We start from the raw sequence: 15,621 nt of genomic DNA, 5'->3' as shown, positions 1-15,621 counted from the left end.
AATTATGAAAAGACATTATGTCACATACTTTAGTGGAATCTAGAGACAGAAATTCATAATTGTAAACTAAAGAACATTTAAAAAAAAACAACATTGTGTATTTGTGGTGTGTGCGTATGTGTCACCATAGTGGTCTCCTGGATGGACCCAAAGCTGTTAATGAAGATGTTCACCTTGGACTCAACTGGGATACCTAAAACACACATACACACATAAGACAAACTTGAAGCAATATGACACCAGAACATGTAAAACAGAGACATATATTTTCCGATCAGATGCTGATGAGTTGCTGTATATTTGTAGGAAGACACCTTCCCAAATAGGAATTTCCACATGAATGCAGTGAAACAGTGAAGGAGAAGAGGGAGGAAAACCCGAGAGCGGTTAAAACTCACAGTGATCTCCCCCCTCAAGTCAGAACATGTCTTCTGAAATTAAAGTTCAAGGTTAATTTATTGTCATTGTACAACACAGTTGCGTAACGAAATGCAGTTGTAGTCCCTTTATCTTTATGCTACACAAGAAACAAAACAAAAACAGTAGTGTCTCACTGCCCTCAGTGGTCTGACTGGGTGATCGAAAGATGCCGTAGGCAATGATCATCTCATTGTCCGCTGCACACAATCCAATCCCTGCGCTTCTTTCTCTGATGTTGATGAGTGTATCTCTGTCATAGGCCATATGTGCTCCAGAAACAAAGGCAAAAAGACAACAGACATAAATGTAGCAAAGTTTATGGGAGCTATTTTCTGCATGCGCTGCTGTCACCAAAGGAGCTTAGCTTGATCTAGTCCTAAATCTCATCACAATGGTTTCACCTCGTACAGCGGTATACTTTCTACCGGGCTTGGATCATCAATGTGGTTTATTCTGGTTTTGTTTAGAAATAGAAGGAATAAAGTGTATTCAGTTTATAAAGTAAACCAGTCGAATCTGTCGCCTGTACCAAGACAACCTCAAACTCCCCCAAGTTATCCTATTATTTTCAGATCTTTAGCCAACATCGTGACAACACTATTTCAGACACCATTTCGGACCCATGATGTATTGCGGCAGGCAGTTACACTCTGTCTAATGACAGAACACTAAGTTATGAGTTATTAAGTTATAAGTTATTTATATCGAACTCGCTTGGCCCTTACAACCATCTGCCTGTGCAACCACCAGTCCTAGGCAGCTCTTGACACCCCATGGGGCAGACCAATTCGGGCACCCTCCACCTTCCAAGTTACTCACGGCAGTGTAATTCGCCTTCGTTTTTTTCCCCCCATATCGGTATACCATTTGTTCGATCTTCCCGGACTGCAGGGCTGAGCCAGACAGTTACTTATTCACCATCTTGGATTTGTAGACTTAGATTAGTGGATATGTATACCACTATAGACTGCACAGGGCAGTAAAGGGCATAAGTAAACTATGTGCTTGCCGCAAAGGGACTGTTTTGCTAAGTGTTTGCAGTAAAGGACCACTGAGCTGCTATAAATGGTAAATGGACTTGGACTTATATTGCGCTTTTCTAGTCTTCCGACCACTCAAAGCACTTTACACTACATGTCAGTATTCACCCATTCACACACACATTCATACACTGATGACAGAGGCTACTATGGTGCCAACTTTGCCCATCAGGATCTAATCTAGATACTCATTCACACACCGATGGCTATGCCTTCGGGAGCAATTTGGGGTTAAGTGTCTTGCTCAAGGACACATCGACATGTGGCCCGGAGCAGCCGGGGATCGAACCACCGACCTTCCGATTGGTGGACAACCTGCTCTACCTTCTGAGCCACAGCCGCCCAGATAAGCTTGTCATTCCGGCTAAACCTACCAGACGAACGGCAGCAAGCTTTCTTTGCTTCATCATTTCTCCTGTTTTACAGGCATATTATCTGTCTACACGCCCCGTACAGCGGGGCCTGTTATATCACAACTGTACAACATTTCAGTTTTAAACGTAAACATTCTAAATGTGTCCCAGTTTATTTTCAGGTGCAGTGAATGTGAATGACATTAGCCGACAGGAAGTAAACCTGGACCCAAGCCATCGCCTAGAAAAGCAATTCCGTTGCTTCAGATAGAGGATAAATTCAGGCTTTTTCAGGCAGACAGTTAAAATATAGGGTCTTTCATCGCATCTCCTCGCAAATTTCAAACTAACAAGCGTCAGCTTCTCTCCCCGCTCGGACACCTGAATTTCTCCACCCAAACCATCCCTCAAGGTCGATCCTCCCTCCACTGGTTTCTTATTCTTATCCATTCAGACGTCCGTTCCTCCTTCAACATCATAAGTAAAGGTCGCTAACAATTACTAGACCTCATGAAGTTCATCCACAAACTGACCTTAATCCTAGCCCAACACCTATCCCTCATCTATGCCGCTCACATTCCGGGCTACAAAACTCAAGCCCAGACTTCTGCTGTCATTTCAATAATTCAAATTCTTGGCAGCAGACTACGATCCTCATGCGAATACGGTCCATTCGTTTTCAGCCACCATACTATGTAGGCTATCCTCTTCCATCGACTCAACCCACATTCCGAGCCCACGCTGGCCCAGTCCTGTGACGTCACTCCGAGTCTTGACCCCCCGGGTTCAAGACGCTCTAGCCACACCACGACCCCGTTTGTTCTCGTTCATCCCCACGTATCGACCCCTTTTTTTCTTCATCCCTCTTGTGACGGCCCCAGGGCCTCTTCCAGGGCTGGTGTACTGTTTGGTGCTGTGCGGTGCCTGTGTGTTGCAGTGTTCCTGGTCCCTGGCTGGTTGGAGCTGGAGGTGAAGGTGGATCAAGTGATTGGAGACAGCTGGCCACTGTTGCTCTGGTCTATAAGGCCCGCCCATCCTCACAGTCCTTGGACTTCTTTCCCCTGGCACCACTGGGTGCTATGTCAACCTTTCCTTTGTTCATTTCATTTACCATTTCTTAAATTAGTCTGGAAGCATGGTTTCTGTCGGTTTAATTTGTTACGATTTGTATTTTGTGTAATTTTTGTTAACTTAAAGGGATTATTTGTAACTTTTTAAGCGTATAAATGTAGCGGGTCGCCACACATGCGCACTCGCATATGCGCGTTCGCGTGTGGCCGCTGCCTCTCCTCCTCTGCCTGCCTACCTTCACTCAGAGAGCGCGCGCGTTCTCAGAGAGCTCCACCTCTAGACGTGAACGCGCGCTCACTCCACACTGCAGAAGAGTTAGTTTAGCTCTGAGAATATCTAGTGAATGTACAGTGGACGTTTGTGCAGAAATAAATGCTGCAGCTCCTCCAGACCAACAGAGGTTTCCCGTGTCTTGTGAAGTGTCTAGCTCCTTAGCTAGTAACGTTATCGTCTCGTTACCGACCGGGTGCCTGTGTCTCTCTGCTCTCTCCGGCTCATCCTGCGCTGAGGCAGTAAAAGCCAACACTAAGATCAGATCTAAATCATGTTCATGGAGAGACCTTCGTCTGGTCAGCTAACATTACTGCCAAGCAGCTGAAATATAGAGTGATATTGTGGTTTTAGCTGACGTGTGTCGCCTCACTGTTTTGAGTGATGCTCGTTCAGGTATATTGAGAGCGAGCAAGCGCGAGCTCGACGCTGACTTTCGTTGATTTCACGGCCACAGGTGTAGCTGTTAAGAAGCATTTCTGAAAGTTACAAATAGTCCCTTTAATTCAACTTTTGGTAATCTCTTTGTTTGTAGTTACTCCGTTGCTGGTTTGCTATGGTCTCAGAGCCAGGACATAACACTCCCCTCGACCATCCCACCAAACACAACCCTCACCCAATCATCCCACCAAACTTGATCCTTACCTTGATCTCTCAATCCTCGTACTGCACTAATCACACCTTCCTTCCATTACTTCCTCTGTTCCATCTCTCCGTGACCATGGTACATTTGACGAGGCATGCTTCCAGCAGCTATCTTTAGTCTTCATTGTTCTTATCTTTATCTTTACTTACTTTCTGTCAATAACCACATTTCAAGGACAACATGACAATGTTTTACGCGGTGAGTAGCAAAGCGGTAGCAAAGCCAACGGCAACGGTAAAACGACCGTGTTGCTCCGTCCTTCACTCGTTTATTTATACAACAGAACCTTTCACAATAAAAGTCACTTCACAATAAAATTCACCTCCTGTCCCTTTGTCACATGTACACAGGATGAAACTCAAATTCACAGTGGTCAAAATACAGGAATGAATCACACCATATATATTCACAATATTCTCCATCATTAAACTGAAATATATTCCTCTCTGAACTCCAGCAAATAATATCATCCAAACAATAAACATAAACTTGGCACTAGTAAATGGCGCTTATAATGCTAAACATTGGTGACATTGGTCACTCTCGTTCACCAGCCCCCCCAGAAGCAGCTGATGTCTGGCTCCATCTCCACCTCATCTCCACCATACCAGAACAGTGACTCACAGAGCTGCTGTCTGCTCTCATAGCCTCCATCAGCCTGTGCCGACTGCTTCATCAACACTTTTTATTGGTGACTGTAATCAGAAATGTGAGTCAATGGAGCTCATACTCTCCTTTTCCCAGGTGCCACAATAATGAACTCGTACACTTAAATTTCAACTCACTCACCAAAACAATAGAAGACGATACAGCCAGATGGATGAGTCAACCCATATCACTAATAGGGATAATGGCAATCACCAAAATGACAATACTACCCAAAATAAATGACCTTTCTCAATGATCCTAGTATGCCCACCTCCCACAGTTCAGCTCTTTAAATTAAAAAATAACAAAATTTTACTGAAAAAAGAAAGAAAATAAAAAGAATTAAACTGACCACACTAGAAACACCAAAAAATACAGGAGGACTAGGTGCACCAAACGTTTTTTCAATTATTTCCTGGCAAATCAGTTACAAATAATGACAAAATGGATCCATCCCACAGAACAGTCCCACCCATGGTTAAATATAGAACAACAGCAATGCAATGAAATACACATATCAACCCTGTCATTCATCAGCAATATCATAAAACACCATAACTGCTTCAAGAATCCTTCCATTGCCAAAGCCTTAACAGCCTGGTGGAAAGCTCATAAAACCATGCACTCAAAACACACACACACACACACACACACACACACACACACACACACATAACCTGTAAATACAAACCAATATTGAATAACCTGAATCTTCTTCAAAACAAAATAACACTGAATTTCATCTCTTTGACAGACAGAGGTATCTCACAACTTCAACACATAACTCAAAACTCAGCCTTTATCCCCTTCAAAGACCTAACTCAAAGCACAAAATAAACAAATCTTATTTCTAGTATCCACAACTCCAGTCAGTCATAACACATAAGTTTAACTTAAATCAAGAATTCATAAACTTTAGAATTCAAAATGTTGTTAAATCAATTCAATTCAATTCAATTTATTTTTATATAGCGTCAAATCATAACAGAAGTTATCACGAGACGCTTTTTATATAGAGCAGGTCTTAGACCGTACTCTATAGTTTAGAGACCCAACAAGAGATCCCACCAGGAGCATTGCAACACGCTGTGGCCAGGAAAAACTCCCCGTTTAGCGGGTAGAAACCTAGAGCAGAACCGGGCTCTGGGTGGGCGGCCATCTGCCTCGACCGGTTGGGTTGAGAGAGAGAAAGAGTATTATTATGTATGTTTGACGCATTTCACGATTCACTCTTTAAAAACTGTGTTTTTATGCTGATGTATCCTGCCCTGACATGCTGTAATAAATGAAACTGAAACTAAATGGGACCATAATTTACTAAATGAACATCATAGTGTATTGAAGAAGACTTGAAACTAGTGATTGAGACTATAAACTCATGTCACAATGTTTACTGAGGTAATAAATCAAGTGAGAAGAAGGCTCATTTTCTCATAGACTTCTATACAATCCAACTTCTATTTGCAACCAGAGGAGTCGCCCCCTGCCGGCTGTTAGATAGAATGCAAGTTTGAGGCACTTTAGCATTGGCTTCACTTCTCAGACCCAATTGTGTGTCTATTGTGGTGTGTGTGTGTGTGTGTGTGTGAGAGAGAGAGAGAGAAGGAGAGAGAGAGAGATGGGGGGATGGGGGGGGGGGGGGGGGGGAGAGAGAGAGATGAAGGACATCTGGTTGTAGCTTGAAGCTTCACAGAGCAAATCAACCACACACAATCCTCATGTTTTTTCTGTTCTCATCCTGTTTCCTCTTTTGCCTTGCATCTTTTCTCAATCTCTCTCTCTCTCTCTCTCTCTCTCTCTCTCTCACACACATCATCTCTTCTTTTTGTTCAATGTCTACTGTTGAATATTAGCTTTCTTTTCTGTTTGTGTACAATCAACAGGCATAGGTATTGACATGAGTCACAATGGTGTTTTTAATTAATTGAAAAATTATACTACCACGTTCTTTGTCAAATAGCAAATGCAGTGGATCTGTCACAATGACAAGTCACTGCTCCCTGTTTACTTTAAATCATTTGTTGTTTTATTTGTACATTTTTGTTGAAATGTGTCTGTTCGGAATTTGACTTTTGTTGAAGCTAGGACAGCATTTTCCCCCTACATCCTGCACCTGTTTCAGTACTGGGTGCAAATACATGAAATGGATAGTGGTCCTAGAAAGTCCAACAACAGGAAGAATAAACAGTATATGGAGCAGGAGGCCAATCCATAGGCCTATGTCTTATAGCAGAACAGGAAAAGGAACATCCCGTATATTGGTCAACTTTAAAACAGTAAAACCGTAAAACAGTTAACCACACACGGAGAACACTTCAGTAACATTACTATAAGGTCAGACAAAATAATAGGAGAACTACTCAGTATGGAAGTGTCCACCAAAGATCTCTCATCTATCTGAGAGGGACTTGCCAACAATACTGTAGAATCTGCAAAACTCATAAAAATAGTTAGGCCTCAAGATGTATGTATTTTAATTGCATATACAAATTTCCATCTATTTGGATTACACAGTTTTAACAAACAAAATCAATATATTTTTATCATCAATAAATCCAATTTGTTTGAAAGTCATAAGAACCATGTTTATGTATTTTTTTATTTATAACCACATATGTTAAATGCCATTTCCATTCACCCCACACCTACAACAATAACTAACTACAATACATAAAAAAGAACAGTCAGACCACCGTGTTTCGCATTTTAACCATTTACTGTACATTTATAAGTTATTGAACGCTTCTCAAGGCACGTGGAAAGTTTGGGCATTGCAAAAAAATCCCGGCAGCAACACAACATCACACTATACCACTTTCATTCAACAGCACAAATACACTGACATAACAGCACACAAAAATAGGACCTAGTCTTAGGACATACTTGTATACAGAACCAATGCTCGTATACACATGTTGTGTTGTATGAAAAAAAAATAGAAATTGCCCTCATATTTATGTGCACTGTCATTAAGGTTAAAGTGCTCTATTTTTTCTATTTTCAAACAATGCAATGCACTCTTTGATGCAGATTAATTAATCTAATAAATCCAAACATTTCAGAAGGTTAACAGTTAACTCAACCACAGCCTTATGGCAATGTTTTGAGATTGTTAGGGTGGTGGTAAACACATATTTAAAAAAATGGATGTCAGAGATTCCTTGAAATGTTAGTGTTGGGTAAAGCCACGGTCCTACCCTGCAGGGATCAAATGACAAACAGTAGACACCCTGCACACCACAAAGAGAACGTGAACATGTAGGTCTATCATGCCCAAAGGGGGATCATGTGCAACACAGCTGACACACACACACCTTACCCCTTCTCACCAGTCCTGTGTCGTTCTAGCGAGCACAGACCCTGAAAAGGAGCATGTCCAAGAATTAGAACCGTATGAATAGGCAAGGCGTCCACCAGAGTGCACCTATTGTCCCCGCCCCCTGAAACAGAGCCCCCCAGAACAGGGGGATGGTCCAGGGCTGGGCCACCAACATCTGTGTGTCCTTGTCTGTGCTATTCATACAAATTGTGTTCCCAAATGAGCCTATTTTCTGTACATCTCTGGTCTATGAATCTCACTTGCTACACCTTCAAATATGTTTAAAGTATGAATTAAACTACAGTATGGTATATCTCCTGTTTTAGTGTATTTATTCAATAAAATGTTGTGTTTTTGTTAATAACACTATGGAACATATGGTACAAGTTTGTTTATATTGCATGGGAAAGATAACCCTCCATTTTTATGAAAGGATGTTGTAATACCAAGGGATTAAACATTGCTTTCTTTTGCAGTACAGTTTCACTTATACTTACTCTATTAATTGTATGACTTACTTAGTTACGTTGCAAAACATACATGGCACAAGTTTGTATTGATTGCTTTAGAAAGGGATTAATCTATTACAAAAAATATGTTAAGAACATGGTAACATTATGGAAACAAACAAGGCATCCTTTTACTTTCTACTACACTAGAGGAAAATTGTTCCTGCCGAGGTTGTTACCATGTAAGTATTGATGTAGTCTTTCAAATTAAATAAAAACAATTATATAGTTTCTAAGGTAAATCTAATAAAGCCATTATAAGTGGTTGTAGCCATCAATAACTATTCAAGAAAATTATTATTATTATTGGGCTGTTACCAAAATAAACCTTGGATAACTACAATTGTACCTTGAAGTGAGGGGTATAAGGAGGTGTTTCGAAGAATTGGTTGCCTAGTTTCTTGGAAAGTACGCAATTATATCTAAGTTATTACCAACCTTAACCGGTCACAACTACACAGAATTTATTTGAGTTGATCTGTAATGAAGGTTTTTCAGCTGTAGTTATTTGTATTTACCTACTTATTTACCAGTGGTAATTACAGGTTAATACCCAATAATATACTACTATGTAGCCTACCATTTATTTACCGGGTAAATACTTGGTAATTAGGGTACTGTTAAAGGAAGGGTTGCCGAGGAAGGCTTAGCTGGGTAAAGCCTCGGACACACCAGCAGCGCATGGTGGCTGCGTTAGCTGTTGTTTTTTATTTCGGCGTCTGTGTTAACAAGTTAGAGCAGCCACACTGCCCGCGTGAGACGCGCGTCTCAGCTGTGTCTCTTCTAGAGAATAGAGGTCTCGCCTATTTTGACACGTGCCGCGCGCGTTACACAGCAACAAGACAGTGAAAGTGATCTATTGACAGTATATTAACATCATATCAGCTACATTACTACAGTTTCGATGTCTAGACATCTGTAAAATATGTCACAGACAGTGAAGGTGATCTATTGACAGTATATTGACATCATACCAGCAAGATTCCTACAGTTTATGTTACGGAGATGAAAAAAAAGTAAAGACTTATTTTTAAATCAACACTTCCTGCTTCCATTTCAAAATAAAAGCCCTCAAGTGTTTTTTCTGTGGACAGATTTCCTTCATTTGTTAACACGAGGCTTTTATTCTTAAATATGAGCAGTCAGTGCTGTGGAACATACAGTGATTTAGAGAGCTTCATGAATTGATAAAGTATGGGGTTTAAATCAACGCTTCCTGCTTTCATTTTTAAATAAAAGCCCTCAAGCGTTTTTTCTGTAGAGAGAATTCCTTCATTTGTTAATACAAGGCTTTTATTCTGAAATATGTGCCGGACAGTGTTCTAGAACCTGCAGTGACTTGGAGGGCTCCATGAATGAATATAGTACGGAGTTTTAATTGTGGATTATTACTATTATTGACCGATTACCACACGTTTCTTAACCTTTCTCTGTCTAAAATCAATATTAATTATATTTATAATGAAAAGAAATGGCCAGTAAAAGGCAAACTCTATGTAGAAAGGGCTGACAGCAGTAGCTGCAGCAGCAGAAACACAGCAGACAAGCAAGCTGAAACGCAGCTGGTGTGAACACCCACCGCGTGAATCACGCAGTCACCACGCGCTCCTGACGTTCCTGGTGTGTCCCAGGCTTAAGGGGCAGCCCCACTTGTGCATGAGTAGTGACTGACATTGAGAAGAAGACTCCCCTGGCTCTGATTGATTGTTTTCATTTGGTCAAAGTGGAATTTTGCAAATTGGATTACAGCACGGAGTCAGAGAGACATGACTCTTTCACAGAATAATTTACTAATGGATACCTGCCAGGATATAATGCCATTTCAGAAAATTTATTATTTTTATTATATTAATATGTATTAATTAAAGTGATTTTTATAAATGGAACTTTTACAACTTTAAAGGATAGGTTTACGGTTTTCAAATCTGTCTAAAAAAAAAAATATTAGTCAGGTGCCCTGATTTGAAAAACTATAAACCTTTTAATGGAAACATATGTTATGATTCTGGATGAGTACACAAAAACGTACAAGTTGGTCGTATGCGGCCACCGTCTTTCTAAAAAGAAAATGTTTGTCATCACTTACCTGTACAGTTTGTGGCATTACCTTGAAAGTTAGGCCTTATTCTTGCGTCATAGCTGACCATCAGACGGTTCAAGATGTTGGAGGTGGAGTTAGGTGGAACCTGGGCCAAGTCTTCTGGGGACAACTGGCTGTTAAATAGGAATGAAAATAATTAACATCCAAATCTAAAACACTGGAAATATAGGACTTTTTATTTCATCCCAAAAATACATGTGTGAAATTACTGCAAACAAGTGAAAGTAATGACTATAAAATAGGGTCAAGGGTTCTATCACAGTTTGGCTCTGTGGCCAGAGGCCCTTTTGTTAAGACTTTTGGTTCTCTCGAATTATATATATTTTTAGTGGTCTATAATAAGTTCTGATTTGTCTAGAAGAGGATTTTGGTTTCTAGGTTTGGGGGCTTTCTGTTATATTCCTTGTTTCAGGCATTTGTTTAGTGTTTCATGTTTTATTTTGACAACCGCTCACCTCATGTGTCATGTTGTTTTTTATTTCCTGCCTTTCTGTGTTTCCCCGCCTGTTTTGATTGTCCGCCCCGTCCTGATAAGTTTAAATTTTACGTAGAATCCCCTGAATCAGCCTCGTTAGTTCAGCTCCTTTCCTGTTCCCAGTGTTTTCCCCCTGCCGATCGGCTCCCTGCCCATTCTCCTGCCTAATCACCACATTCCCCTCCACCTATCTCCCCACCTGCACTTCATCCTCTCACCAGACTAGTTTGTATAAAAGTCCTGGGTTTCAGATCAGTCTTTGTTGAATCCTTGATTTTGTTATGAGCGTTCAGTTTTGCCTCTCCTGGACCGAATCTTGTATTAAAATTGTTTCCTCCAAGTAAGTTCCTGTTGTCTGTAGTCTCCTGCATTTTGTTCCACCTGCTCCACTCTTCTCTACAGAAGGATCCAACCAATAATGGACCCAGCAGAGCAACGCCTAATCTCAAAAACGTTTTTTGGAGTTTTAGCTGACTGTGACAAATCTATTTGCTGCTCACTTTCTTCAGCATGCTCCACCACTGGAGAAGAAAATGGTTCAGCAGCAATCCCATCACTCTTAGACTCCATCTCACTGGACAGTTCAAGCCGTGCCGAGCTCCATCTCTGGCTCAATCTTCTCGCCAACTGAACTGGGATCACATTCTTTTACGATGATCATCTGACTCACCCACCCGATATTGACCTGTACACCGATGCTTCTCCTTCTGTCGGTTTTGGGGGTTTCTACGACGGAAGAAGGTGAGCAGCAAAATGGCCCGGAGTTGCAAGGGAATACACAGTCACTTCCTCCACACTCTTTGAAATCAATCCCATAATAGTCGCAGCCATCCTGTGGGGTCATGAATGGTGCAACGGTGGATTTCCTGACGAAGCTCCCACAAAATACTTTCAGATACGCGAATGAACCATGACTGTTCATTCATCACTCATTATTCATGTTTTCTCCAATAAATTGTTAAACGCATCTTGTTGATGACATGTGTGGCAATACTGCTACCGTGGGTTCTCCTGGCACAGTCACAGACAGGACAAATTGCTGCAACAGTTTTAATTTATAACTGATCGCACACTAATTTAACACAGATTTACAACTTGGACGTTACACCTCTGACTGCCCGGTCTCCCCAGTGCACGAGGTCCAGCGGCTTCCAACATACAGTTCAAACACAAATCTTTTTCCGCTCTCCAGTCCTGGAGTCAAATCCAGTGTCGTAAGAAAAACGAGCACTCCCTAACCAATCCAGGAGCTCATCGACCCGGGGCATTGGGTAGGCATCAAACTGTGAAACATCATTCATCTTACAACAGAACCTAATTCCTGAGGTCAAGAATGATGGGGCTACACCAGGCACTGTTGGACTTTTCTATTACTCCCATCTGCCTTTAATTCCCATTGAACTATTTTCACCGTCACGCCCGTGCGAGTTTCAATAAAGTGCTGTATGAGAGTTGTGCATCCTGGCAGGGGGGAGAACATATCAGCGTAATGCTGCTGCAACCTGGCAACATCTGCTCTCTGGGACGGTGTTTGACTGTCATCATAAAGGAGCAAGGCGGGATTAGTGGAATTTGGTACCTCAGCCCCCAACTCATCTCTCTCCTTCACCATGGTTACCAGAGAAACAGGCTCTGCCTCTCTCCATGCTTTGAGGACGTTGAGGGTGGTAAACCTGTGTTGCCCCTCCCCTGTCAGAACGCACCACCTCATAATCAACATCGCCCACCCGCCGAGTGACCACAAAGGGACCTTGCTACTTGGCGAGTAATAAGGAGCTGGAAGAAGGGAGTAATACAAGCACTTTATCTCCCAGTGTAAATTGTCACAATCTAGCTCCTCTGTTGTACAGGCATTGTTGACGCTCCTGGGCCTTGGGCAAATTCTCCCGTGATACCTGCCCCAATGTGTGGAGTCTTGCTCTCAGGTCCAGGACGTTCCGAACTTCATTTTTACTTGGGCTCGGACCTTCCTCTCAGCTTTCTTAAACCAGGTCCAGACAGCAGTTCAAAGGGAGAAAATCCCGTGGAGGCCTGGAGTAAATGGTAAATGGACTTGCATTTATACAGTGCTTTTCTTGTCTTCCGACCACTCAAAGCTCTTTACACTACATGTCAGCATTCACCCATTCACACACATTCATACACTGATGGCAGAGGCTGCTATACAAGGTGTCAACTTTGCCTATCAGGATCTAATCTAAATACTCATTCACACACCGATGGCTCAGGAGCAATTTGGGGTTAAGTGTCTTGCTCAAGGACACATCGAAATGTGACCCCGAGCAGCCGGGGATCGTACCACCGACCTTCCGATTGGTGGAGGACCTGCTTTACCCTCTGAGCCACACTGGTTCGAATTGACTTGGTGCCCAATAATCCATAAAGTTCCCGAAGTGTGTATGACATAAACCTTGGTCTGTTAGGATCTCTTTTGGGATCCCAACTCGGGAGATGTCCTGAAAAAAAACACTCTTTGCAGAGATGGTGCGCAGGGGCACTGCTTCAGGATATTGCGTTGCGTAATCCAACAAGATATCCATGTGCACTCCAGTGAAATGGCCCGAAGAGGTCTATGCCAATACGCTCAAACGGAACCTCAATAAGTGGTAATGGGTGCAAAGGCGCTCTCGGGAAGGCCGAATTGTTAACCAACTGGCCTTCAGGGCAAGATGCACACCAGCGGCGTACATCTCCTCGAATACCGGGCAATAGGATCGGGCCATTATCCGGCCTAGTGTTTTATCATACCCCATGTGCCCAGCCATTGGGTTAAAATGAGCCGCCAAGAAAACTGTTTCCCGGTGGCCTTCTGGAACCAACAACTGGGTAATTTCTTCTCCTGTCTGAGTGTAACGCCTCACTCTGTACAACCTGTCCCTAACTAATGAGAAGTGGGGATATGGCTGCACCGCGTCATTGTGCATCATATGACCATCAGTTTTTATTACTTGGTCAAAGGCAAAGCATCGAGCGTATGGCCAGAAGTGGCCACTTTTGGCCCACGTGAAAATCTCATATGTCTATCATAACTGGCCGCCAGTATAAAGGACGCACACCCAAGCCGCCAGGAAGAGCTGACGTGACTGATACTGCACAGCTGTCAATCTTCATCCGTGGAGTGGACTCCAGTTTATGCATTACAGAGGAACATTTGGGAATTAAATCAATGCATGGCACAACCATGGGATAGACATATTTTTATAAGTATCTAAACGTGTCAATGAAATGAAACTGCCCTGTGACAAACTGACAGGACTGACGACAGATGGAGCGCCTGCGATGTGCGGTAAAAAGAACGGATTAGTGGGGAGGATGCAGGATAAGATGCAGCGATAGAAATATGCAGGTGAGCTGACAGTGTGTGACTGCATCATACACCAGGAAAAGCTGTGTGGTAAAGCTCTCAAAATGGAACATGTAATAAGTACCGTAACACAGACTTTAACTTTATAAGAGCTAGAGGCTTAAATCACCGCCAATTTCACTCTTTTCTTGAGGAGATATATTATGAACATGGTGATGTGCCCTATCAGAGGGGCAATGGCTAAGTCGAGGGAAAGTGATGAATAGATTTTTTGAGTTGCATGAGGAAATATGCCAGTTTTTGGAAAGCAAAGGTAAGACACCACAGAGCTCCGGGACGAAAAGTGGCAATGTGAGCTGACCTTTTTGTGCGACATAACGAAGCATCTCACTGCGCTAAACCTCCAGCTTCAGGGGCGGGAACGTGTGATCACAGACATGTATGATGCAGTGAGAGCTTTCAAAGCCAAGCTGCACCTGTGGGAGACTCAGATACAGGAAGGAAACCTGGGTCACTTTCCGTGTTGCCAAACACTGACAAACCATGTCTCCGCCGCTGTCTTCCCGACTGCACATTTTGCTGATAAACGGCACACTTCGCACAGAGTTCACTCGCCGATTTGCCGACTTTGCAGTCGTCTGCAGTTGACGTGGAAAGACTAAGAGCACCTGTGAACATCCAAATGGAGCTGATAGACCTCCAGTGTAATGACACACTCAAGGCAAAATATGACTGTGGGCGCTGCACAATTTCCAAGCTTCATCCCCGAAACGATGCCTCAACTCCGCCTACATGCTGCTCAAATGCTCATGCACATACAGTTACTGTGTGAGCAGCTTTTCTCTGTGATGAAGATGAACAAAAACCCACACAGTCGTCTCACTGATGCACACCGTCACCCCATCTTGAGCGGTTCCACAGCACAGAACCTAACCCCAAACATTAATGAACCGGCAGCCAGGAAAAATGGAAAATGGCCATTAAAGTTCTTCCTCGCCAAAATTTAGCCTAACTTTCTAGCATTATTTAGCCTCCTCCACGACAAGCTAACATGACATGATAGTAATGGTATCATTGCTCAGGTTTTCTAGTTTCATATGAAAGCTATAGCTTCACTACTGAACCTGCTACAGCCTCTGAAAGACAGTAAAGTCTGTCGGGATCGCGGGTCTCAGAGGATTAAATAAAAGACCATAAACAAATGCTTTCTATGTGAAAATGTTCTGTTGTATATCAGCCGCCATCCACTCGAGAGTAACCAAAAAGTTCAGGCCAAATGCACCCGAAGAGCACCTGAGTGGACACCATCCCTTTATCTCTAGCGCCATCTGCCAAAACCCTCCAACATCGCAGCTCCAGTTACACTGCGCATGTGTCATACCCCATAGCTCAAGACCGTGTCCCAGCTTCCATTCATAGCCTCACTTACAGTGGGAACATCCTCCATGCCGTGCAGTGGTCTGTC

The 15,621-nt window shown here is 42.7% G+C and overlaps 1 protein-coding gene across 3 annotated transcripts in view; it reads right to left on the bottom strand.

Annotated features, from left to right (window-relative positions):
• The window catches only part of LOC141765132 (glycine receptor subunit beta-like), a 68,481-nt gene that overhangs the window by 30,388 nt on the left and 22,472 nt on the right, over positions 1 to 15,621 (bottom strand). For all 3 annotated transcript variants that reach the window (XM_074631103.1, XM_074631105.1, XM_074631104.1), the window contains 2 exons: positions 10,384 to 10,490; positions 126 to 193 (listed from right to left, as the gene is read on the bottom strand). In XM_074631103.1, the coding sequence (XP_074487204.1) occupies positions 126 to 193; positions 10,384 to 10,490 (175 nt within the window). The remainder of the gene's footprint in view (positions 1 to 125; positions 194 to 10,383; positions 10,491 to 15,621) is intronic.

This window comes from Sebastes fasciatus, chromosome 3 (assembly GCF_043250625.1).
Source record: "Sebastes fasciatus isolate fSebFas1 chromosome 3, fSebFas1.pri, whole genome shotgun sequence".
In the NCBI taxonomy this organism is placed as follows: domain Eukaryota; kingdom Metazoa; phylum Chordata; class Actinopteri; order Perciformes; family Sebastidae; genus Sebastes; species Sebastes fasciatus.
This window is presented reverse-complemented; position numbering and strand designations above follow the sequence as displayed.